This window comes from Rhinichthys klamathensis, unplaced genomic scaffold (genome assembly GCF_029890125.1).
Source record: "Rhinichthys klamathensis goyatoka isolate OS25496 unplaced genomic scaffold, OSU_Roscu_1.1 h1tg000004l_1, whole genome shotgun sequence".
NCBI classification, from domain to species: Eukaryota; Metazoa; Chordata; class Actinopteri; order Cypriniformes; family Leuciscidae; genus Rhinichthys; species Rhinichthys klamathensis.
This window is the reverse complement of record NW_026606557.1, coordinates 6,105,553-6,130,859: the sequence shown is the minus strand read 5'-3', so window position 1 is coordinate 6,130,859 and position 25,307 is coordinate 6,105,553. Positions and strand designations below refer to the sequence as shown.

General features: G+C 38.7%; 3 protein-coding genes across 3 annotated transcripts in view; 2 read left to right on the top strand and 1 right to left on the bottom strand.

Annotated features, from left to right (window-relative positions):
* The window catches only part of dnmt1 (DNA (cytosine-5-)-methyltransferase 1), a 265,280-nt gene that overhangs the window by 64,110 nt on the left and 175,863 nt on the right, over positions 1-25,307 (top strand). The window lies entirely within an intron of this gene.
* Positions 1-25,307, bottom strand: part of p2ry11 (purinergic receptor P2Y11) — a 173,134-nt gene that overhangs the window by 37,642 nt on the left and 110,185 nt on the right. The gene's annotated exons all lie outside the window — the stretch shown is intronic.
* icam5 (intercellular adhesion molecule 5) overlaps positions 1-25,307 on the top strand; it is a 35,211-nt gene that overhangs the window by 1,507 nt on the left and 8,397 nt on the right. The window contains exons 3-7 of the mRNA XM_056252717.1: positions 1,765-2,016; positions 2,111-2,440; positions 23,721-23,723; positions 24,623-24,865; positions 24,967-25,296. Of these exons, the coding sequence (XP_056108692.1) occupies positions 1,765-2,016; positions 2,111-2,440; positions 23,721-23,723; positions 24,623-24,865; positions 24,967-25,296 (1,158 nt within the window). The remainder of the gene's footprint in view (positions 1-1,764; positions 2,017-2,110; positions 2,441-23,720; positions 23,724-24,622; positions 24,866-24,966; positions 25,297-25,307) is intronic.

Sequence of the window (25,307 nt, the reverse complement as noted above, 5' to 3'; positions counted from 1 at the left end):
ACGATGGATCGGCGACAGGAGGTTTCACACTGCATGACTTTACAAAAGAAAGAATCGCCGGCAACTTCTGCCTGGTCCGCAAACTACGTTTCACAACCAAACAAACGCGAGAAGTGATAGGAAATAACGGAAGATCACGCGTGCGTGAGACCGGAGTTCTCGCGCGACACTGAATTTGTTATTAAAAATGATAGCCTACAAATTGTCTGTGCACTGATTTGTAGCGAAAATGAAAAAATAAATAAACAGTTTATGCAGGAAATGGTTGGGAAGACGAGGGGAGCAAGGACTGTGTTTTGCAAAGAGAGTTGGGGGTAAATAAATAATTTTGCAAATGTCCTGCTGTTGCTGCTGGTCATGAAAATGTTTGTACTTTGTTTCTGTTTGATATAATTGTAAATATAGGCCTATCTATTAAAATACTGATATTCTGGTCTATAACTCCTCCTCCTCCTCCCTGTATCTTGCTCTCTCATTGGCTGTCGGTCATCGCCGATGTAGTTTTCAGTCAGAACACATTCACACAGCAGGATTGTGAATCGCCGACAGGTCCAGATATTTAGCATGCCAAATATCTCACGGGCGTCGGCGACTCGTCGGTGATTCTCTCAGATCGCGTCTTTGCTCATTCTCACTGCGTGATTGTCACTCGCGTGAACGAGCACCGATTTGCCTGTGATTTCGGGCATTTGTCGGCGATTTCTCAAAACCTGTCGGCGAGCCAAAATCAGGGCTAAAATCGTGCAGTCTGAACTCGGCATTAAAGGGGCAATCCAGACACGTAATCCAATATACAGGCGATAGGTCAAAACACAGGTCGGCAGTCCAAACAAACAAACAAACAAAACTGGCAGGGGTCAGAGGCAAAAGAGTAATCCAAGGAACAGGCAAGAAATCCAAAAACCAAGAGACATAAAACCAGGGAAAACGCTCGGAAATGCAGTGCAACCACATACAAAACTTTGCAGTGAGTGAATGAGTGAACAAGGTTGAAATAGGCTGAGACTAACAGGGTAATGAGACACAGGTGAATGCAACCTGAACCAGTGATGATGAGTCCGGGCAGTGAGTTATGGGAAATGTAGTTTGTGAGGGAGTGATAATAGTCTGTGTGGAGTGCCCTCTGGTGGCTCTCAAGGGCACTCCAGCTGGTGACCGTTACACATACATTGGGCTATACAGGCATCTGGTTGCACGATGGTATTACATATGATTTTCTTTGGTTCTCACATCAGATGGCACATATCTGCCTTCAGTGCTTTGGATATTGAATACATTTGCTCTGTTTTTAACTTAATCACTGTATTAATTGAAAATAATATGAAAATGTATTTCTAATATTTGTATTATTTTATATAGGAATAAATGTGCAGGTGAATATTGTCTAGTAAAATGAAATCCCTTCAAAAATACATGTTTTTATTTAAAAAAAAAAAAAGTATTATTGAAACAAATTGTAGTACATCCGTTTAATTGAACTAAATTTCGTTGATTTTGACCGCAGAGGATCATATAGTGTCCCTTAAGTGAGGAATACCACATAGTTAAAAGACACGTTTTTTCATTCCACTGCCCTGCATCTCGTGTTTTTAAATGTGTTCAATGTAATTGGCTCCTAAAGCATTACTATTTTATTGCTCACACTTTGCTAAGGAAAGGTTTTTTTATCACTAGATAGATGAGTGAGTGCCCAAACTGATTATAAATGACGCTGTTATTCTGTGATAGAGATTCATTTGTTTTCAATCACATCTAATTCTATAGACGGCGACTGTCCAATTCAGCTCAACCCACAGAGAGTTATTGTGAAGTTCGGCAGTCCTGTTTCAGCCGACTGCAGCACTTCTGTCCCGCATAAAGAGATGGGATGGGAAGCCAGTGAGGGATCAGTGCCCATGAGCAAAGACAGTCTGATCACATGGAGAGTGTCAGAACTGAGAGAATGGGACATAGCACCATTCTGCTACATAAACCATAAGAAACAGTGTGAAATTACTCTCCCAGTGACTATTTACAGTGAGTTTCTCTGTTATTGATACTTTTATATTCTCAGAAATATCTACTATACATTGATGACTGCAGATATCAGTGTGTAAATCTTCCTCCACAGAGACTCCAGACAGTGTGTCCATCAGCACTGTGAATCACACCGGACCAATGATGGAGGGAAACCAGTATGAGCTCCAGTGTGACGTTCTCAATGTGGCTCCTGTTCAGAATCTCACTGTCAACTGGTACAAAGGACAAACTCTGGTGGATCAAACCATCTTCACTGGCACCATCAAGACTCCAGTCAGTAAAACATCTAAACTCCTGATCCGTCCAGACAGAGCTGATGATGGAGCTCAGTACTGGTGTGAAGCAAAGCTGGAACTGGGAGAAGAAGGACCTCAACCTCCTCCAACAGCCCCGTCAAAACATCTCAACATTACTGTTTATTGTAAGTAAGATCCATCAGCTTCTATCATTAATCTTTTAAGAACATCTGATGTCTAAATCAGACTTTTGGTTGTAGCCCTTACCATGTGACACAGTGGCTGTATCCGAAATCGCAAACTTCCCTACAAGATAGTTGGTGAAAACAGTATATGACCCAAGAAGTATATGTCTGAATTCACAGTACTCACAAAAGAGTAGACAAAAAGTGTGCATACAATAGACACTTTACTATCCCATGAGGCCACAGGAGAGGATTTATGAATGGCAGTGAAGCGACGAAACTGACGCGGGCCACATGATGATGACAGCATGGCGAATGTAGTTCATCCAGATTACATTAATACTACACATTCATACTATAGAAAAAACTTTTTTGGCGGCCATGAAGTAATTACTTGCTCAAAATAAGTACCTACTCAAGAGACTATGCGATTTCAGACACAGCCAGTGTAACTCTTTACATTTCTAAATTTAGTTAGTTTTGTTACAAGATTAAAATTAATATGGATTAACATAAGAAATTTAAGATGCAGCGCAGATAGAATACCTCTAAAAAAACTTTTTTTTTACTATCCAAAAGCTTCTTTGTAACTTTTCAACGATTTGGAAAGGTTTTCCACTTGTTAAGTCTCTGAACAGAAACTAAAGCACATGCCGACAGTTCTTCAAGTAGGTTTCACACTTCTAACGCCCAAAAGTTAACACACTTTGACCTTGGTTTTTCTTCTGTACTCAGGGTGGGAACATATGAATGAGATCATTTCATGAACTTTTATAGAAACTGAATTTTTTTTTTTTATTGATACAGTAACTGTGCCCGGTTGCATAAAGCACCTTAAGTGTAATTTTGCCCTTAAAGTCGCCCTTATGTTTCCCTTAAACCTAAGGGTGTTGCAGAAAAATACCCTTAAGTGTTACTTAACGGTTTTTTTAAGTGAAACGTCATAAACACTTAGAATTTCCCTTAAATGCTGTTTTTTCACTTAAGTAATCCGTAAGTGTTGCATAAAACCCCTTAACGGTAATTTCCCTAAGTATAACTTAAGGTTTGGAAATCGTAACCTTAAGAGTAACGCGGACAAAAATAAGACGACATGGCTGAATTTATGAAACCAGCTGAAGATCATAGGGAATAGGGAGAACCCTTTGGACCAATTTAGCCATGAAAAATTGTTGCAAGAATACCGATTTGATCGACACGCAATATTTGACATCGCTATCAAACTAGACGGCCGTCTGTCTGTCATTACACGCGACTCGCATGTAAACTATCACAACGTTAAGTCAGTGCGCGCACGGAGAGTGTGTGGCCGACAAAAAATTCACAGGAGAACGAGCTGATTCTGTGTTTTAAAAGGAATCATGACAGAAGAAAACAGGTATGCTATGAAAATATACTCAGCTGTATTTCGAGACACAGAGCCAGAAGTGCATTCACAAAACCTAAACAAATGCCAAACGAGGCTGAATCCAGCTTCTTATTCGCAGCTTCTTATTGACGCTATCCGTTCCACCTTAAATGACGCGAACTTCCGCGTTTGCTGGCTTCTTATTGACGCTCAACTTAGGGACCGTGCGGTTTTCTCTTTTTCGCGTTTTTAAAGGGATTGTGTTACTTTTGGGTCTATATTCCGAATAAAATGATAATAAAAAATGTTTAAAAGCAAATAACACTGATATATCAGCGAAAATGGACTGTACAAATATTAAAGCACATAAATATAATTAGGCTACATTATTCTTTAATTATTGTATGTCATCAGCTCAATTTAGGGACCGTGTGGTTTTTCACTTATTCACACTTATTAGAGACCCTGTTTGTATTGTTTATATTTTTCCAGAAAATAATAATAAAGTATTTTGAAAGGTAAATAAATAATAATAACACATAAATGTCTGTTAAAATATAATTAGGCCTACATTATTCTTTAATTATTGCAAATAACATCATTTGAATGTATTCAATACATGTTTTTTTTAAATTATTATTATTATTATTACAAATTAGAATTTCACAAGGTACTGAGATTATGCTCCAGCTTGGATCCAGCCTCTTATGAAGACTTCAGATGACCCAGCACATTTGAATAGATGAAACCTACCCTTGCAAGGACTCCAGAACATCAAACATGAATGATTATACAAAATGATCTATTTATAATTGCTTTAACACATTAATTTTGCTTAGATGCATATATGATATTTGTAAATACTATAATTTGTGGTATCTTATAACTGTACTTTCTGATATCATCTCATTAAATCCTATTGTGGTTTTGTAACATAGAAACCTGCATTTTCTGTAAAGCTGCCTTGAAATTATATGTATTGTGAAAAGGGTTATACAAATGACTAATTAAATTCAATTGCATTGACTTGAAAGTGCCATTGCATGGTTACTGTACATTAGAAAGATATGGACCCAATCTGACAAAATACAGAAGAGTTATCACATTGTTGGCCTATTTGGTTTTACTGATGTTTTACCCTGTATCTGCTTGAATATAATCATGCACAATTTCACGTTTTACTGTATAAAAAGCCATTGCATTGTTGGCTCAATTGGGGGCTCTATATCTTAGCTGTATTTGATGGAATTTTTTAATTTTGCACTTTAGACAGTGCACAATAAGCCGCCTAATGCATTTTCTGCCCATTCTGCGGCGCTGTTTCTCGGCCGCCTCAGAGGGTGCGTTAAATTTGACATTGTCCCATTAGACTAGAGCTCCTACTCTGACGAAATCCACATTTTGAGCAGTTTTTACTGTAGAATTTTTTTTTAATGAATTTTTTAATTTTGCACTTTAGACAGTGCACAAAAAGCTGCCTAATGCATTTTCTGCCCATTTCGTGGCGCTGTTTCTCGGCCGCCTCAGAGGGTGCGTTAAATTTGACAAAGTCCCATTAGACTAGAGCTCCTACTCTGACGAAATCCACATTTTGAGGAGTTTTTACTGTAGAATTTTTGTTTAATTAATTTTTAAATTTAGCACTTTAGACAGTGCACAATAAGCTACCTAATGCATTTTCTGCCCATTTCGTGGCGCTGTTTCTCGGCCGCCTCAGAGGGTGCGTTAAATTTGACAAAGTCCCATTAGACTAGAGCTCCTACTCTAACGAAATCCAAATTTTGAGCAGTTTTTACTGTAGAATTTTATTTTAATGAATTTTTGAATTTTGCTTTTTACAGTGCACAATAAGCTGCCTAATGCATTTTCTGCCCATTCTGCGGCGCTGTTTCTCGGCTGCCTCAGAGGGTGCGTTAAATTTGACATTGTCCCATTAGACTAGAGCTCGAACTCTGACGAAATCCACATTTTTAGCAGTTTTTACTGTAGAATTTTTTTTTAATGAATTTTTGAATTTTGTACTTTAGACAGTGCACAATAAGCCGCCTAATGCATTTCTGCCCATTTCGTGGCGCTGTTTCTCGGCCGCCTCAGAGGGTGCGTTAAATTTGACATTGTCCCATTAGACTAGAGCTCGAACTCTGACGAAATCCACATTTTTAGCAGTTTTTACTGTAGATTTTTTTTTTAATGAATTTTTGAATTTTGTACTTTAGACAGTGCACAATAAGCCGCCTAATGCATTTCTGCCCATTTCGTGGCGCTGTTTCTCGGCCGCCTCAGAGGGTGCGTTAAATTTGACATTGTCCCATTAGACTAGAGCTCCTACTCTGACGAAATCCACATTTTGAGCAGTTTTTACTGTAGAATTTTTTTTTAATGAATTTTTGAATTTTGCACTTTAGACAGTGCACAATAAGCTGCCTAATGCATTTTCTGCCCATTTCGTGGCGCTGTTTCTCAGCCGCCTCAGAGGGTGCGTTAAATTTGACAAAGTCCCATTAGACTAGAGCTCCTACTCTGACGAAATCCACATTTTGAGCAGTTTTTACTGTAGAATGTTTTTTTAATGAATTTTTGAATTTTGCACTTTAGACAGTGCACAATAAGCTGCCTAATGCATTTTCTGCCCATTTCGTGGCGCTGTTTCTCGGCCGCCTCAGAGGGTGCGTTAAATTTGACAAAGTCCCATTAGACTAGAGCTCCTACTCTAACGAAATCCAAATTTTGAGCAGTTTTTACTGTAGATTTTTTTTTTAATGATTTTTTTGAAGTTTGGTTTTTACAGTGCACAATAAGCCGCCTAATACATTTTCTGCCCATTTCGTGGCGCTGTTTCTCGGCCGCCTCAGAGGGTGCGTTAAATTTGACAAAGTCCCATTAGACTAGAGCTCCTACTCTGACGAAATCCACATTTTGAGGAGTTTTTACTGTAGAATTTTTGTTTAATTAATTTTTAAATTTTGCACTTTAGACAGTGCACAATAAGCTGCCTAATGCATTTTCTGCCCATTTCGTGGCGCTGTTTCTCGGCCGCCTCAGAGGGTGCGTTAAATTTGACAAAGTCCCATTAGACTAGAGCTCCTACTCTAATGAAATCCAAATTTTGAGCAGTTTTTACTGTAGAATTTTATTTTAATGAATTTTTGAATTTTGCTTTTTACAGTGCACAATAAGCTGCCTAATGCATTTTCTGCCCATTCTGCGGCGCTGTTTCTCGGCTGCCTCAGAGGGTGCGTTAAATTTGACATTGTCCCATTAGACTAAAGCTCCTACTCTGACGAAATCCACATTTTGAGCAGTTTTTACTGTAGTATTTTTTTTTAATGAATTTTTGAATTTTGCACTTAAGACAGTGCACAATAAGCCGCCTAATGCATTTCTGCCCATTTCGTGGCGCTGTTTCTCGGCCGCCTCAGAGGGTGCGTTAAATTTGACATTGTCCCATTAGACTAGAGCTCGAACTCTGACGAAATCCACATTTTTAGCAGTTTTTACTGTAGATTTTTTTTTTTATGAATTTTTGAATTTTGTACTTTAGACAGTGCACAATAAGCCGCCTAATGCATTTCTGCCCATTTCGTGGCGCTGTTTCTCGGCCGCCTCAGAGGGTGCGTTAAATTTGACATTGTCCCATTAGACTAGAGCTCCTACTCTGACGAAATCCACATTTTGAGCAGTTTTTACTGTAGAATTTTTTTTTAATGAATTTTTGAATTTTGCACTTTAGACAGTGCACAATAAGCTGCCTAATGCATTTTCTGCCCATTTCGTGGCGCTGTTTCTCGGCCGCCTCAGAGGGTGCGTTAAATTTGACAAAGTCCCATTAGACTAGAGCTCCTACTCTGACGAAATCCACATTTTGAGGAGTTTTTACTGTAGAATTTTTGTTTAATTAATTTTTAAATTTTGCACTTTAGACAGTGCACAATAAGCTGCCTAATGCATTTTCTGCCCATTTCGTGGCGCTGTTTCTCGGCCGCCTCAGAGGGTGCGTTAAATTTGACAAAGTCCCATTAGACTAGAGCTCCTACTCTAATGAAATCCAAATTTTGAGCAGTTTTTACTGTAGAATTTTATTTTAATGAATTTTTGAATTTTGCTTTTTACAGTGCACAATAAGCTGCCTAATGCATTTTCTGCCCATTCTGCGGCGCTGTTTCTCGGCTGCCTCAGAGGGTGCGTTAAATTTGACATTGTCCCATTAGACTAAAGCTCCTACTCTGACGAAATCCACATTTTGAGCAGTTTTTACTGTAGTATTTTTTTTTTATGAATTTTTGAATTTTGTACTTTAGACAGTGCACAATAAGCCGCCTAATGCATTTCTGCCCATTTCGTGGCGCTGTTTCTCGGCCGCCTCAGAGGGTGCGTTAAATTTGACATTGTCCCATTAGACTAGAGCTCGAACTCTGACGAAATCCACATTTTTAGCAGTTTTTACTGTAGATTTTTTTTTTTATGAATTTTTGAATTTTGTACTTTAGACAGTGCACAATAAGCCGCCTAATGCATTTCTGCCCATTTCGTGGCGCTGTTTCTCGGCCGCCTCAGAGGGTGCGTTAAATTTGACATTGTCCCATTAGACTAGAGCTCCTACTCTGACGAAATCCACATTTTGAGCAGTTTTTACTGTAGAATTTTTTTTTAATGAATTTTTGAATTTTGCACTTTAGACAGTGCACAATAAGCTGCCTAATGCATTTTCTGCCCATTTCGTGGCGCTGTTTCTCGGCCGCCTCAGAGGGTGCGTTAAATTTGACAAAGTCCCATTAGACTAGAGCTCCTACTCTGACGAAATCCACAGTTTGAGCAGTTTTTACTGTAGAATGTTTTTTTAATGAATTTTTGAATTTTGCACTTTAGACAGTGCACAATAAGCTGCCTAATGCATTTTCTGCCCATTTCGTGGCGCTGTTTCTCGGCCGCCTCAGAGGGTGCGTTAAATTTGACAAAGTCCCATTAGACTAGAGCTCCTACTCTAACGAAATCCAAATTTTGAGCAGTTTTTACTGTAGATTTTTTTTTTAATGAATTTTTTGAAGTTTGCTTTTTACAGTGCACAATAAGCCGCCTAATGCATTTTCTGCCCATTTCGTGGCGCTGTTTCTCGGCCGCCTCAGAGGGTGCGTTAAATTTGACAAAGTCCCATTAGACTAGAGCTCCTACTCTAATGAAATCCAAATTTTGAGCAGTTTTTACTGTAGAATTTTATTTTAATGAATTTTTGAATTTTGCTTTTTACAGTGCACAATAAGCTGCCTAATGCATTTTCTGCCCATTCTGCGGCGCTGTTTCTCGGCTGCCTCAGAGGGTGCGTTAAATTTGACATTGTCCCATTAGACTAAAGCTCCTACTCTGACGAAATCCACATTTTGAGCAGTTTTTACTGTAGTATTTTTTTTTAATGAATTTTTGAATTTTGCACTTAAGACAGTGCACAATAAGCCGCCTAATGCATTTCTGCCCATTTCGTGGCGCTGTTTCTCGGCCGCCTCAGAGGGTGCGTTAAATTTGACATTGTCCCATTAGACTAGAGCTCGAACTCTGACGAAATCCACATTTTTAGCAGTTTTTACTGTAGATTTTTTTTTTAATGAATTTTTGAATTTTGTACTTTAGACAGTGCACAATAAGCCGCCTAATGCATTTCTGCCCATTTCGTGGCGCTGTTTCTCGGCCGCCTCAGAGGGTGCGTTAAATTTGACATTGTCCCATTAGACTAGAGCTCCTACTCTGACGAAATCCACATTTTGAGCAGTTTTTACTGTAGAATTTTTTTTAATGGATTTTTGAATTTTGCACTTTAGACAGTGCACAATAAGCTGCCTAATGCATTTTCTGCCCATTTCGTGGCGCTGTTTCTCGGCCGCCTCAGAGGGTGCGTTAAATTTGACAAAGTCCCATTAGACTAGAGCTCCTACTCTGACGAAATCCACAGTTTGAGCAGTTTTTACTGTAGAATGTTTTTTTAATGAATTTTTGAATTTTGCACTTTAGACAGTGCACAATAAGCTGCCTAATGCATTTTCTGCCCATTTCGTGGCGCTGTTTCTCGGCCGCCTCAGAGGGTGCGTTAAATTTGACAAAGTCCCATTAGACTAGAGCTCCTACTCTAACGAAATCCAAATTTTGAGCAGTTTTTACTGTAGATTTTTTTTTTAATGAATTTTTTGAAGTTTGCTTTTTACAGTGCACAATAAGCCGCCTAATACATTTTCTGCCCATTTCGTGGCGCTGTTTCTCGGCCGCCTCAGAGGGTGCGTTAAATTTGACAAAGTCCCATTAGACTAGAGCTCCTACTCTAACGAAATCCAAATTTTGAGCAGTTTTTACTGTAGATTTTTTTTTTAATGAATTTTTTGAAGTTTGCTTTTTACAGTGCACAATAAGCCGCCTAATGCATTTTCTGCCCATTTCGTGGCGCTGTTTCTCGGCCGCCTCAGAGGGTGCGTTAAATTTGACAAAGTCCCATTAGACTAGAGCTCCTACTCTAACGAAATCCAAATTTTGAGCAGTTTTTACTGTAGATTTTTTTTTTAATGAATTTTTTGAAGTTTGCTTTTTACAGTGCACAATAAGCCGCCTAATGCATTTTCTGCCCATTTCGTGGCGCTGTTTCTCGGCCGCCTCAGAGGGTGCGTTAAATTTGACAAAGTCCCATTAGACTAGAGCTCCTACTCTAATGAAATCCAAATTTTGAGCAGTTTTTACTGTAGAATTTTATTTTAATGAATTTTTGAATTTTGCTTTTTACAGTGCACAATAAGCTGCCTAATGCATTTTCTGCCCATTCTGCGGCGCTGTTTCTCGGCTGCCTCAGAGGGTGCGTTAAATTTGACATTGTCCCATTAGACTAAAGCTCCTACTCTGACGAAATCCACATTTTGAGCAGTTTTTACTGTAGTATTTTTTTTTAATGAATTTTTGAATTTTGCACTTAAGACAGTGCACAATAAGCCGCCTAATGCATTTCTGCCCATTTCGTGGCGCTGTTTCTCGGCCGCCTCAGAGGGTGCGTTAAATTTGACATTGTCCCATTAGACTAGAGCTCGAACTCTGACGAAATCCACATTTTTAGCAGTTTTTACTGTAGATTTTTTTTTTAATGAATTTTTGAATTTTGTACTTTAGACAGTGCACAATAAGCCGCCTAATGCATTTCTGCCCATTTCGTGGCGCTGTTTCTCGGCCGCCTCAGAGGGTGCGTTAAATTTGACATTGTCCCATTAGACTAGAGCTCCTACTCTGACGAAATCCACATTTTGAGCAGTTTTTACTGTAGAATTTTTTTTAATGGATTTTTGAATTTTGCACTTTAGACAGTGCACAATAAGCTGCCTAATGCATTTTCTGCCCATTTCGTGGCGCTGTTTCTCGGCCGCCTCAGAGGGTGCGTTAAATTTGACAAAGTCCCATTAGACTAGAGCTCCTACTCTGACGAAATCCACAGTTTGAGCAGTTTTTACTGTAGAATGTTTTTTTAATGAATTTTTGAATTTTGCACTTTAGACAGTGCACAATAAGCTGCCTAATGCATTTTCTGCCCATTTCGTGGCGCTGTTTCTCGGCCGCCTCAGAGGGTGCGTTAAATTTGACAAAGTCCCATTAGACTAGAGCTCCTACTCTAACGAAATCCAAATTTTGAGCAGTTTTTACTGTAGATTTTTTTTTTAATGAATTTTTTGAAGTTTGCTTTTTACAGTGCACAATAAGCCGCCTAATACATTTTCTGCCCATTTCGTGGCGCTGTTTCTCGGCCGCCTCAGAGGGTGCGTTAAATTTGACAAAGTCCCATTAGACTAGAGCTCCTACTCTAACGAAATCCAAATTTTGAGCAGTTTTTACTGTAGATTTTTTTTTTAATGAATTTTTTGAAGTTTGCTTTTTACAGTGCACAATAAGCCGCCTAATGCATTTTCTGCCCATTTCGTGGCGCTGTTTCTCGGCCGCCTCAGAGGGTGCGTTAAATTTGACAAAGTCCCATTAGACTAGAGCTCCTACTCTAACGAAATCCAAATTTTGAGCAGTTTTTACTGTAGATTTTTTTTTTAATGAATTTTTTGAAGTTTGCTTTTTACAGTGCACAATAAGCCGCCTAATGCATTTTCTGCCCATTTCGTGGCGCTGTTTCTCGGCCGCCTCAGAGGGTGCGTTAAATTTGACAAAGTCCCATTAGACTAGAGCTCCTACTCTAATGAAATCCAAATTTTGAGCAGTTTTTACTGTAGAATTTTATTTTAATGAATTTTTGAATTTTGCTTTTTACAGTGCACAATAAGCTGCCTAATGCATTTTCTGCCCATTCTGCGGCGCTGTTTCTCGGCTGCCTCAGAGGGTGCGTTAAATTTGACATTGTCCCATTAGACTAAAGCTCCTACTCTGACGAAATCCACATTTTGAGCAGTTTTTACTGTAGTATTTTTTTTTAATGAATTTTTGAATTTTGCACTTAAGACAGTGCACAATAAGCCGCCTAATGCATTTCTGCCCATTTCGTGGCGCTGTTTCTCGGCCGCCTCAGAGGGTGCGTTAAATTTGACATTGTCCCATTAGACTAGAGCTCGAACTCTGACGAAATCCACATTTTTAGCAGTTTTTACTGTAGATTTTTTTTTTAATGAATTTTTGAATTTTGTACTTTAGACAGTGCACAATAAGCCGCCTAATGCATTTCTGCCCATTTCGTGGCGCTGTTTCTCGGCCGCCTCAGAGGGTGCGTTAAATTTGACATTGTCCCATTAGACTAGAGCTCCTACTCTGACGAAATCCACATTTTGAGCAGTTTTTACTGTAGAATTTTTTTTAATGGATTTTTGAATTTTGCACTTTAGACAGTGCACAATAAGCTGCCTAATGCATTTTCTGCCCATTTCGTGGCGCTGTTTCTCGGCCGCCTCAGAGGGTGCGTTAAATTTGACAAAGTCCCATTAGACTAGAGCTCCTACTCTAACGAAATCCAAATTTTGAGCAGTTTTTACTGTAGATTTTTTTTTTAATGAATTTTTTGAAGTTTGCTTTTTACAGTGCACAATAAGCCGCCTAATACATTTTCTGCCCATTTCGTGGCGCTGTTTCTCGGCCGCCTCAGAGGGTGCGTTAAATTTGACAAAGTCCCATTAGACTAGAGCTCCTACTCTAACGAAATCCAAATTTTGAGCAGTTTTTACTGTAGATTTTTTTTTTAATGAATTTTTTGAAGTTTGCTTTTTACAGTGCACAATAAGCCGCCTAATGCATTTTCTGCCCATTTCGTGGCGCTGTTTCTCGGCCGCCTCAGAGGGTGCGTTAAATTTGACAAAGTCCCATTAGACTAGAGCTCCTACTCTAACGAAATCCAAATTTTGAGCAGTTTTTACTGTAGATTTTTTTTTTAATGAATTTTTTGAAGTTTGCTTTTTACAGTGCACAATAAGCCGCCTAATGCATTTTCTGCCCATTTCGTGGCGCTGTTTCTCGGCCGCCTCAGAGGGTGCGTTAAATTTGACAAAGTCCCATTAGACTAGAGCTCCTACTCTAATGAAATCCAAATTTTGAGCAGTTTTTACTGTAGAATTTTATTTTAATGAATTTTTGAATTTTGCTTTTTACAGTGCACAATAAGCTGCCTAATGCATTTTCTGCCCATTCTGCGGCGCTGTTTCTCGGCTGCCTCAGAGGGTGCGTTAAATTTGACATTGTCCCATTAGACTAAAGCTCCTACTCTGACGAAATCCACATTTTGAGCAGTTTTTACTGTAGTATTTTTTTTTAATGAATTTTTGAATTTTGCACTTAAGACAGTGCACAATAAGCCGCCTAATGCATTTCTGCCCATTTCGTGGCGCTGTTTCTCGGCCGCCTCAGAGGGTGCGTTAAATTTGACATTGTCCCATTAGACTAGAGCTCGAACTCTGACGAAATCCACATTTTTAGCAGTTTTTACTGTAGATTTTTTTTTTAATGAATTTTTGAATTTTGTACTTTAGACAGTGCACAATAAGCCGCCTAATGCATTTCTGCCCATTTCGTGGCGCTGTTTCTCGGCCGCCTCAGAGGGTGCGTTAAATTTGACATTGTCCCATTAGACTAGAGCTCCTACTCTGACGAAATCCACATTTTGAGCAGTTTTTACTGTAGAATTTTTTTTAATGGATTTTTGAATTTTGCACTTTAGACAGTGCACAATAAGCTGCCTAATGCATTTTCTGCCCATTTCGTGGCGCTGTTTCTCGGCCGCCTCAGAGGGTGCGTTAAATTTGACAAAGTCCCATTAGACTAGAGCTCCTACTCTGACGAAATCCACAGTTTGAGCAGTTTTTACTGTAGAATGTTTTTTTAATGAATTTTTGAATTTTGCACTTTAGACAGTGCACAATAAGCTGCCTAATGCATTTTCTGCCCATTTCGTGGCGCTGTTTCTCGGCCGCCTCAGAGGGTGCGTTAAATTTGACAAAGTCCCATTAGACTAGAGCTCCTACTCTAACGAAATCCAAATTTTGAGCAGTTTTTACTGTAGATTTTTTTTTTAATGAATTTTTTGAAGTTTGCTTTTTACAGTGCACAATAAGCCGCCTAATACATTTTCTGCCCATTTCGTGGCGCTGTTTCTCGGCCGCCTCAGAGGGTGCGTTAAATTTGACAAAGTCCCATTAGACTAGAGCTCCTACTCTGACGAAATCCACATTTTGAGCAGTTTTTACTGTAGAATGTTTTTTTAATGAATTTTTGAAGTTTGCTTTTTACAGTGCACAATAAGCTGCCTAATGCATTTTCTGCCCATTTCGTGGCGCTGTTTCTCGGCCGCCTCAGAGGGTGCGTTAAATTTGACATTGTCCCATTAGACTAAAGCTCCTACTCTGACGAAATCCACATTTTGAGCAGTTTTTACTGTAGAATTGGTTTTTTATGAAGTTTAGAATTTTGTACTTTAGACAGTGAACAATAAGCAGCCTAACACATTTTCTGCCCATTTCGCGGCGCTGTTTCTCGGCCGCCTCAGAGGTTGCGTTAAATTGGACATTATCCTATTATAGGACAGCTGTTCCTCTGATGAAATCCACAGTTTGAGCAGTTTTTACTGTAGAATTTTTTTTCTATGAATCTTTTAATTTTGCATTTTACAGTGCACAAAGAGCCGCCAAATACATTTTCTGCCCAGTTCGGGGCGCTGTTTCACGGCCGCCTCAGAGGGTGTGTTAAATTGGACATTGTCCCATTATAACAGAGCTACTCCTTTAACGAAATCCAAATTTTGACCAGTTTTTACTGTAGAATATTATTTTTATGAGTCTTTGAACTTGGCACTTTACACAATGCACAATGAGCCGCCTAATACATTTTTCTGCCCATTTCACGGCGCTGTTTCTCGGCCGCATCAGAGGGTGCGTTAAATTTGACATTATCCTATTATAGTAGAGCTACTCCTCTAACGAAATCCACATTTTAAACAGGTTTTACTGTAGATTTTTTTTACTGTGGAATTATTGTTTTATGAAGCTTTGGACTTGATTTTTCACAATGCACAGAGCGTATTGCGCCTTAGGCCCAATTGGTGGCGCTGTTTCTCGGCCGCCTCAGAGGGTGCGTTAAAGTGGACATTGTCCCGTTATAGGACAGCTGTTCTTAATGAAATCCAAATCTTGAGCAGTTTTACTGTGGAATTATTGTTTTATGAAGCTTTGGACTTGACTTTTCACAATGCACAGAGCGTATTGCGCCTTAGGCCCAATTGGTGGCGCTGTTTCTCGGCCGCCTCAGAGGGTGCGTTAAAGTGGACATTGTCCCGTTATAGGACAGCTGTTCTTAATGAAATCCAAATCTTGAGCAGTTTTACTGTGGAATTATTGTTTTGTGAAGCTTTGAACTTTACATAACCCAATGCACAAAGAGGCGTATTGCGCCTTAGGCCCATTTGGCTGCGCTGTTTCTCGGCCGCCTCAGAGGGTGCGTTAAAGTGGACATTGTCCCGTTATAGGACAGCTGTTCCTATTGAAATCCAAATCTGGAGCAGTTTTTACTGTGGAATCATTGTTTTGTGAAGCTTTGAACTCATAACACACTGCAGAAAGGCGTATTTGTGCATTGTGTAATGTGTCATGTTAATTGATTGATTGGTTAATGAGTGTGCTCCCAATTATTGTGGATTCCTCTCAGGTGTGTTTGTCATGTGTCCATGCCATGTGATGTTCTATTTAAGCTGCACCTGTAGCAATAATTGATTGTGTATTCTCACTGCAACCTGTGTAAAGCATGATTATTCTCTTTAACAGGTATCTAGTCAAGCTATGTTTAACATGTCAAGGTAAAAAATTCATACAAAAAAAAATTCTACAGTAAAAACTGCTCAAAATTTGGATTTCGTTAGAGTAGTAGCTCTACTCTATTGGGACTTTGTCAAATTTAACGCACCCTCTGAGGCGGCCGAGAAACAGCGCCACGAAATGGGCAGAAAATGCATTAGGCAGCTTATTGTGCACTGTCTTAAGTGCAAAATTCAAAAATTCATTAAAAAGAAATTCTACAGTAAAAACTACTCAAAATGTGGATTTCGTCAGAGTAGGAGCTCTAGTCTAATGGGACAATGTCAAATTTAACGCACCCTCTGAGGCAGCCGAGAAACAGCGCCGCAGATTGGGCAGAAAATGCATTAGGCGGCTTATTGTGCACTGTAAAAAGCAAACTTCAAAAATTCATTAAAATAAAATTCTACAGTAAAAACTGCTCAAAATGTGGATTTCGTTAGAGTAGGAGCTCTAGTCTAATGGGACAATGTCAAATTTAACGCACCCTCTGAGGCAGCCGAGAAACAGCGCCGCAGATTGGGCAGAAAATGCATTAGGCGGCTTATTGTGCACTGTAAAAAGCAAACTTCAAAAATTCATTAAAATAAAATTCTACAGTAAAAACTGCTCAAAATTTGGATTTCGTTAGAGTAGGAGCTCTAGTCTAATGGGACTTTGTCAAATTTAACGCACCCTCTGAGGCAGCCGAGAAACAGCGCCGCAGATTGGGCAGAAAATGCATTAGGCGGCTTATTGTGCACTGTAAAAAGCAAACTTCAAAAATTCATTAAAAAAACATTCTACAGTAAAAACTGCTCAAAATGTGGATTTCGTTAGAGTAGGAGCTCTAGTCTAATGGGACAATGTCAAATTTAACGCACCCTCTGAGGCAGCCGAGAAACAGCGCCGCAGATTGGGCAGAAAATGCATTAGGCGGCTTATTGTGCACTGTAAAAAGCAAACTTCAAAAATTCATTAAAATAAAATTCTACAGTAAAAACTGCTCAAAATTTGGATTTCGTTAGAGTAGGAGCTCTAGTCTAATGGGACTTTGTCAAATTTAACGCACCCTCTGAGGCGGCCGAGAAACAGCGCCACGAAATGGGCAGAAAATGCATTAGGCAGCTTATTGTGCACTGTCTAAAGTGCAAAATTCAAAAATTCATTAAAAAAAAATTCTACAGTAAAAACTGCTCAAAATGTGGATTTCGTCAGAGTAGGAGCTCTAGTCTAATGGGACAATGTCAAATTTAACGCACCCTCTGAGGCGGCCGAGAAACAGCGCCACGAAATGGGCAGAAATGCATTAGGCGGCTTATTGTGCACTGTCTAAAGTACAAAATTCAAAAATTCATTAAAAAAACATTCTACAGTAAAAACTGCTCAAAATGTGGATTTCGTCAGAGTAGGAGCTCTAGTCTAATGGGACTTTGTCAAATTTAACGCACCCTCTGAGGCGGCCGAGAAACAGCGCCGCAGAATGGGCAGAAAATGCATTAGGCGGCTTATTGTGCACTGTAAAAAGCAAACTTCAAAAATTCATTAAAAAAAAAATCTACAGTAAAAACTGCTCAAAATTTGGATTTCGTTAGAGTAGTAGCTCTACTCTATTGGGACTTTGTCAAATTTAACGCACCCTCTGAGGCGGCCGAGAAACAGCGCCACGAAATGGGCAGAAAATGCATTAGGCAGCTTATTGTGCACTGTCTTAAGTGCAAAATTCAAAAATTCATTAAAAAGAAATTCTACAGTAAAAACTACTCAAAATGTGGATTTCGTCAGAGTAGGAGCTCTAGTCTAATGGGACAATGTCAAATTTAACGCACCCTCTGAGGCGGCCGAGAAACAGCGCCACGAAATGGGCAGAAATGCATTAGGCGGCTTATTGTGCACTGTCTAAAGTACAAAATTCAAAAATTCATTAAAAAAACATTCTACAGTAAAAACTGCTCAAAATGTGGATTTCGTCAGAGTAGGAGCTCTAGTCTAATGGGACTTTGTCAAATTTAACGCACCCTCTGAGGCGGCCGAGAAACAGCGCCGCAGAATGGGCAGAAAATGCATTAGGCGGCTTATTGTGCACTGTAAAAAGCAAACTTCAAAAATTCATTAAAAAAAAAATCTACAGTAAAAACTGCTCAAAATTTGGATTTCGTTAGAGTAGTAGCTCTACTCTATTGGGACTTTGTCAAATTTAACGCACCCTCTGAGGCGGCCGAGAAACAGCGCCACGAAATGGGCAGAAAATGCATTAGGCAGCTTATTGTGCACTGTCTTAAGTGCAAAATTCAAAAATTCATTAAAAAGAAATTCTACAGTAAAAACTACTCAAAATGTGGATTTCGTCAGAGTAGGAGCTCTAGTCTAATGGGACAATGTCAAATTTAACGCACCCTCTGAGGCAGCCGAGAAACAGCGCCGCAGATTGGGCAGAAAATGCATTAGGCAGCTTATTGTGCACGGTAAAAAGCAAACTTCAAAAATTCATTAAAATAAAATTCTACAGTAAAAACTGCTCAAAATGTGGATTTCGTTAGAGTAGGAGCTCTAGTCTAATGGGACAATGTCAAATTTAACGCACCCTCTGAGGCAGCCGAGAAACAGCGCCGCAGATTGGGCAGAAAATGCATTAGGCGGCTTATTGTGCACTGTCTAAAGTGCAAAATTCAAAAATTCATTAAAAAAAAATTCTACAGTAAAAACTGCTCAAAATGTGGATTTCGTCAGAGTAGGAGCTCTAGTCTAATGGGACAATGTCAAATTTAACGCACCCTCTGAGGCGGCCGAGAAACAGCGCCACGAAATGGGCAGAAATGCATTAGGCGGCTTATTGTGCACTGTCTAAAGTACAAAATTCAAAAATTCATAAAAAAAAAAATCTACAGTAAAAACTGCTAAAAATGTGGATTTCGTCAGAGTTCGAGCTCTAGTCTAATGGGACAATGTCAAATTTAACGCACCCTCTGAGGCGGCCGAGAAACAGCGCCACGAAATGGGCAGAAATGCATTAGGCGGCTTATTGTGCACTGTCTTAAGTGCAAAATTCAAAAATTCATTAAAAAAAAATACTACAGTAAAAACTGCTCAAAATGTGGATTTCGTCAGAGTAGGAGCTTTAGTCTAATGGGACAATGTCAAATTTAACGCACCCTCTGAGGCAGCCGAGAAACAGCGCCGCAGAATGGGCAGAAAATGCATTAGGCAGCTTATTGTGCACTGTAAAAAGCAAAATTCAAAAATTCATTAAAATAAAATTCTACAGTAAAAACTGCTCAAAATTTGGATTTCATTAGAGTAGGAGCTCTAGTCTAATGGGACTTTGTCAAATTTAACGCACCCTCTGAGGCGGCCGAGAAACAGCGCCACGAAATGGGCAGAAAATGTATTAGGCAGCTTATTGTGCACTGTCTAAAGTGCAAAATTTAAAAATTAATTAAACAAAAATTCTACAGTAAAAACTCCTCAAAATGTGGATTTCGTCAGAGTAGGAGCTCTAGTCTAATGGGACTTTGTCAAATTTAACGCACCCTCTGAGGCGGCCGAGAAACAGCGCCACGAAATGGGCAGAAAATGTATTAGGCGGCTTATTGTGCACTGTAAAAAGCAAACTTCAAAAAATTCATTAAAAAAAAAATCTACAGTAAAAACTGCTCAAAATTTGGATTTCGTTAGAGTAGGAGCTCTAGTCTAATGGGACTTTGTCAAATTTAACGCACCCTCTGAGGCGGCCGAGAAACAGCGCCACGAAATGGGCAGAAAATGCATTAGGCAGCTTATTGTGCACTGTCTAAAGTGCAAAATTCAAAAATTCATTAAAAAAACATTCTACAGTAAAAACTGCTCAAAATGTGGATTTCGTCAGAGTAGGAGCTCTAGTCTAATGGGACTTTGTCAAATTTAACGCACCCTCTGAGGCGGCTGAGAAACAGCGCCACGAAATGGGCAGAAAATGCATTAGGCAGCTTATTGTGCACTGTCTAAAGTGCAAAATTCAAAAATTCATTAAAAAAAAATTCTACAGTAAAAACTGCTCAAAATGTGGATTTCGTCAGAGTAGGAGCTCTAGTCTAATGGGACAATGTCAAATTTAACGCACCCTCTGAGGCGGCCGAGAAACAGCGCCACGAAATGGGCAGAAATGCATTAGGCGGCTTATTGTGCACTGTCTAAAGTACAAAATTCAAAAATTCATTAAAAAAAAAATCTACAGTAAAAACTGCTAAAAATGTGGATTTCGTCAGAGTTCGAGCTCTAGTCTAATGGGACAATGTCAAATTTAACGCACCCTCTGAGGCGGCCGAGAAACAGCGCCACGAAATGGGCAGAAATGCATTAGGCGGCTTATTGTGCACTGTCTAAAGTACAAAATTCAAAAATTCATTAAAAAAAAATTCTACAGTAAAAACTGCTCAAAATGTGGATTTCGTCAGAGTAGGAGCTCTAGTCTAATGGGACAATGTCAAATTTAACGCACCCTCTGAGGCGGCCGAGAAACAGCGCCACGAAATGGGCAGAAATGCATTAGGCGGCTTATTGTGCACTGTCTAAAGTACAAAATTCAAAAATTCATTAAAAAAAAAATCTACAGTAAAAACTGCTAAAAATGTGGATTTCGTCAGAGTTCGAGCTCTAGTCTAATGGGACAATGTCAAATTTAACGCACCCTCTGAGGCGGCCGAGAAACAGCGCCACGAAATGGGCAGAAATGCATTAGGCGGCTTATTGTGCACTGTCTAAAGTACAAAATTCAAAAATTCATTAAAAAAAAATTCTACAGTAAAAACTGCTAAAAATGTGGATTTCGTCAGAGTTCGAGCTCTAGTCTAATGGGACAATGTCAAATTTAACGCACCCTCTGAGGCAGCCGAGAAACAGCGCCGCAGAATGGGCAGAAAATGCATTAGGCAGCTTATTGTGCACTGTAAAAAGCAAAATTCAAAAATTCATTAAAATAAAATTCTACAGTAAAAACTGCTCAAAATTTGGATTTCGTTAGAGTAGGAGCTCTAGTCTAATGGGACTTTGTCAAATTTAACGCACCCTCTGAGGCGGCCGAGAAACAGCGCCACGAAATGGGCAGAAAATGCATTAGGTAGCTTATTGTGCACTGTCTAAAGTGCTAAATTTAAAAATTAATTAAACAAAAATTCTACAGTAAAAACTCCTCAAAATGTGGATTTCGTCCGAGTAGGAGCTCTAGTCTAATGGGACTTTGTCAAATTTAACGCACCCTCTGAGGCGGCCGAGAAACAGCGCCACGAAATGGGCAGAAAATGCATTAGGCAGCTTTTTGTGCACTGTCTAAAGTGCAAAATTAAAAAATTCATTAAAAAAAAATTCTACAGTAAAAACTGCTCAAAATGTGGATTTCGTCAGAGTAGGAGCTCTAGTCTAATGGGACAATGTCAAATTTAACGCACCCTCTGAGGCGGCCGAGAAACAGCGCCGCAGAATGGGCAGAAAATGCATTAGGCGGCTTATTGTGCACTGTCTAAAGTGCAAAATTAAAAAATTCCATCAAATACAGCTAAGATATAGAGCCCCCAATTGAGCCAACAATGCAATGGCTTTTTATACAGTAAAACGTGAAATTGTGCATGATTATATTCAAGCAGATACAGGGTAAAACATCAGTAAAACCAAATAGGCCAACAATGTGATAACTCTTCTGTATTTTGTCAGATTAGGTCCATATCTTTCTAATGTACAGTAACCATGCAATGGCACTTTCAAGTCAATGCAATTGAATTTAATTCATACAGTCATTTGTATAACCCTTTTCACAATACATATAATTTCAAGGCAGCTTTACAGAAAATGCAGGTTTCTATGTTACAAAACCACAATAGGATTTAATGAGATGATATCAGAAAGTACAGTTATAAGATACCACAAATTATAGTATTTACAAATATCATATATGCATCTAAGCAAAATTAATGTGTTAAAGCAATTATAAATAGATCATTTTGTATAATCATTCATGTTTGATGTTCTGGAGTCCTTGCAAGGGTAGGTTTCATCTATTCAAATGTGCTGGGTCATCTGAAGTCTTCATAAGAGGCTGGATCCAAGCTGGAGCATAATCTCAGTACCTTGTGAAATTCTAATTTGTAATAATAATAATAATAATTTAAAAAAAACATGTATTGAATACATTCAAATGATGTTATTTGCAATAATTAAAGAATAATGTAGGCCTAATTATATTTTAACAGACATTTATGTGTTATTATTATTTATTTACCTTTCAAAATACTTTATTATTATTTTCTGGAAAAATATAAACAATACAAACAGGGTCTCTAATAAGTGTGAATAAGTGAAAAACCACACGGTCCCTAAATTGAGCTGATGACATACAATAATTAAAGAATAATGTAGCCTAATTATATTTATGTGCTTTAATATTTGTACAGTCCATTTTCGCTGATATATCAGTGTTATTTGCTTTTAAACATTTTTTATTATCATTTTATTCGGAATATAGACCCAAAAGTAACACAATCCCTTTAAAAACGCGAAAAAGAGAAAACCGCACGGTCCCTAAGTTGAGCGTCAATAAGAAGCCAGCAAACGCGGAAGTTCGCGTCATTTAAGGTGGAACGGATAGCGTCAATAAGAAGCTGCGAATAAGAAGCTGGATTCAGCCTCGTTAACTCTTCTGTATTTTGTCAGATTAGGTCCATATCTTTCTAATGTACAGTAACCATGCAATGGCACTTTCAAGTCAATGCAATTGAATTTAATTCATACAGTCATTTGTATAACCCTTTTCACAATACATATAATTTCAAGGCAGCTTTACAGAAAATGCAGGTTTCTATGTTACAAAACCACAATAGGATTTAATGAGATGATATCAGAAAGTACAGTTATAAGATACCACAAATTATAGTATTTACAAATATCATATATGCATCTAAGCAAAATTAATGTGTTAAAGCAATTATAAATAGATCATTTTGTATAATCATTCATGTTTGATGTTCTGGAGTCCTTGCAAGGGTAGGTTTCATCTATTCAAATGTGCTGGGTCATCTGAAGTCTTCATAAGAGGCTGGATCCAAGCTGGAGCATAATCTCAGTACCTTGTGAAATTCTAATTTGTAATAATAATAATAATAATTTAAAAAAAACATGTATTGAATACATTCAAATGATGTTATTTGCAATAATTAAAGAATAATGTAGGCCTAATTATATTTTAACAGACATTTATGTGTTATTATTATTTATTTACCTTTCAAAATACTTTATTATTCTTTTCTGGAAAAATATAAACAATACAAACAGGGTCTCTAATAAGTGTGAATAAGTGAAAAACCACACGGTCCCTAAATTGAGCTGATGACATACAATAATTAAAGAATAATGTAGCCTAATTATATTTATGTGCTTTAATATTTGTACAGTCCATTTTCGCTGATATATCAGTGTTATTTGCTTTTAAACATTTTTTATTATCATTTTATTCGGAATATAGACCCAAAAGTAACACAATCCCTTTAAAAACGCGAAAAAGAGAAAACCGCACGGTCCCTAAGTTGAGCGTCAATAAGAAGCCAGCAAACGCGGAAGTTCGCGTCATTTAAGGTGGAACGGATAGCGTCAATAAGAAGCTGCGAATAAGAAGCTGGATTCAGCCTCGTAAATGCCAAAGCATGAGACGGTGAACAACACAAACTGCCGCCACGTTCGGAGCTAACGCGGTGTTGCGTGATAGCGTCACTGGACTGACACGTGATATTCCGACATGTTAGTGTTTTGCGTATCTATGGCAACAACAGACTTTTATAACGTGAATCCAGGATCGCTGTCGTGAAACACTTAAATGTTTCCCTTACCTAAGAGAACCGTTTAAGAGATTATATGCAACACCCTTAAGTTGTTCTCTTAGGTAAGGGTAAATCGCCCCTTAAGTATCATACTTAAGGGAAAAACTTAAGGTACTTTATGCAACCGGGCACTGGTCTTTTGAATAATGTTTATGGCATCTTTTAAATGCATTCAAAAGGTTGGTAGGTGGTTGTTTCCCAGCTTATTACAAAAAATAGCACACCTCTGCTCAACAAGCCACATGATTTGTCAATAATGTTAGCTGGATATTAATATCTCTGAACTGCAGGGTCAGTTACCTACCAAGGAGTAAGATCTAGAGTAATGGGTGGTTTGTTCCCTAGCCATGAGCAAAAGAAAAGCTAATGCTTGCCTTAACAACCACTATAAACACACCAAACCACTGCAGTCAAAATGACTCATCTCATCACAGACGAAATAAAGTCATACCGATTTAGAATGACACGAGGTGTATATACTGTTACTGTAAATGCTATTCTTCTCTTTGGGTAAATACAAGCCACACAATTCATGAAATGTGAATGCTATAAATTCTGGATGTTTATCAGATTTTGTCACATCAAGCATTAAGAAGTCTGTAGCAAAGTCAAGTAGATGTTCAGTTTACGTAATGTTTGTTTACAGCTTTACTAAATCTTTAATGAACTCTAATACTACTTTTCTCATAAATCAGTTTTATCAGAATGCACTGTCTTCGTTCTCTTTTGACAGACTGCCCCATTTCCTTCAACCCTCCTGAGGTGGTGGTTCAATATGAAGCTTCATTCTCAGTGAACTGCTCCACTATCATGACAGATGATTTTGACTTGAGTTGGGAGCCATCTAATAGATCACTGGAAAACATTGGAAAAATCTCCCAAAGTGGTAATGTGACAAACTGGGAGATGCAGCTAACTTGTCACATTTTCTCTAATGAAACCCAGTGTTCACAGAATCTCTCATTTATCGTTTACAGTGAGTTTTTTATTTATTTATTTCAAATCATGCAAAAATATTTATTTTCTGGAATTCACTCAGGACTGTGGAAATCAATACCTCTGAAATCTGTTCCACAGAGACTCCAGACAGTGTGTCCATCAGCACTGTGAATCACACCGGACCAATGATGGAGGGAAACCAGTATGAGCTCCAGTGTGACGTTCTCAATGTGGCTCCTGTTCAGAATCTCACTGTCAACTGGTACAAAGGACAGACTCTGGTGGATCAAACCATCTTCACTGACACCATCCATACTCCAGTCAGTAAAACATCTAAACTCCTGATCCGTCCAGACAGAGCTGATGATGGAGCTCAGTACTGGTGTGAAGCAAAGCTGGAACTGGGAGAAGAAGGACCTCAACCTCCTCCTGAAGTCACATCAGATCCTCTCCGCATTACTGTTTATTGTAAGTAAGAT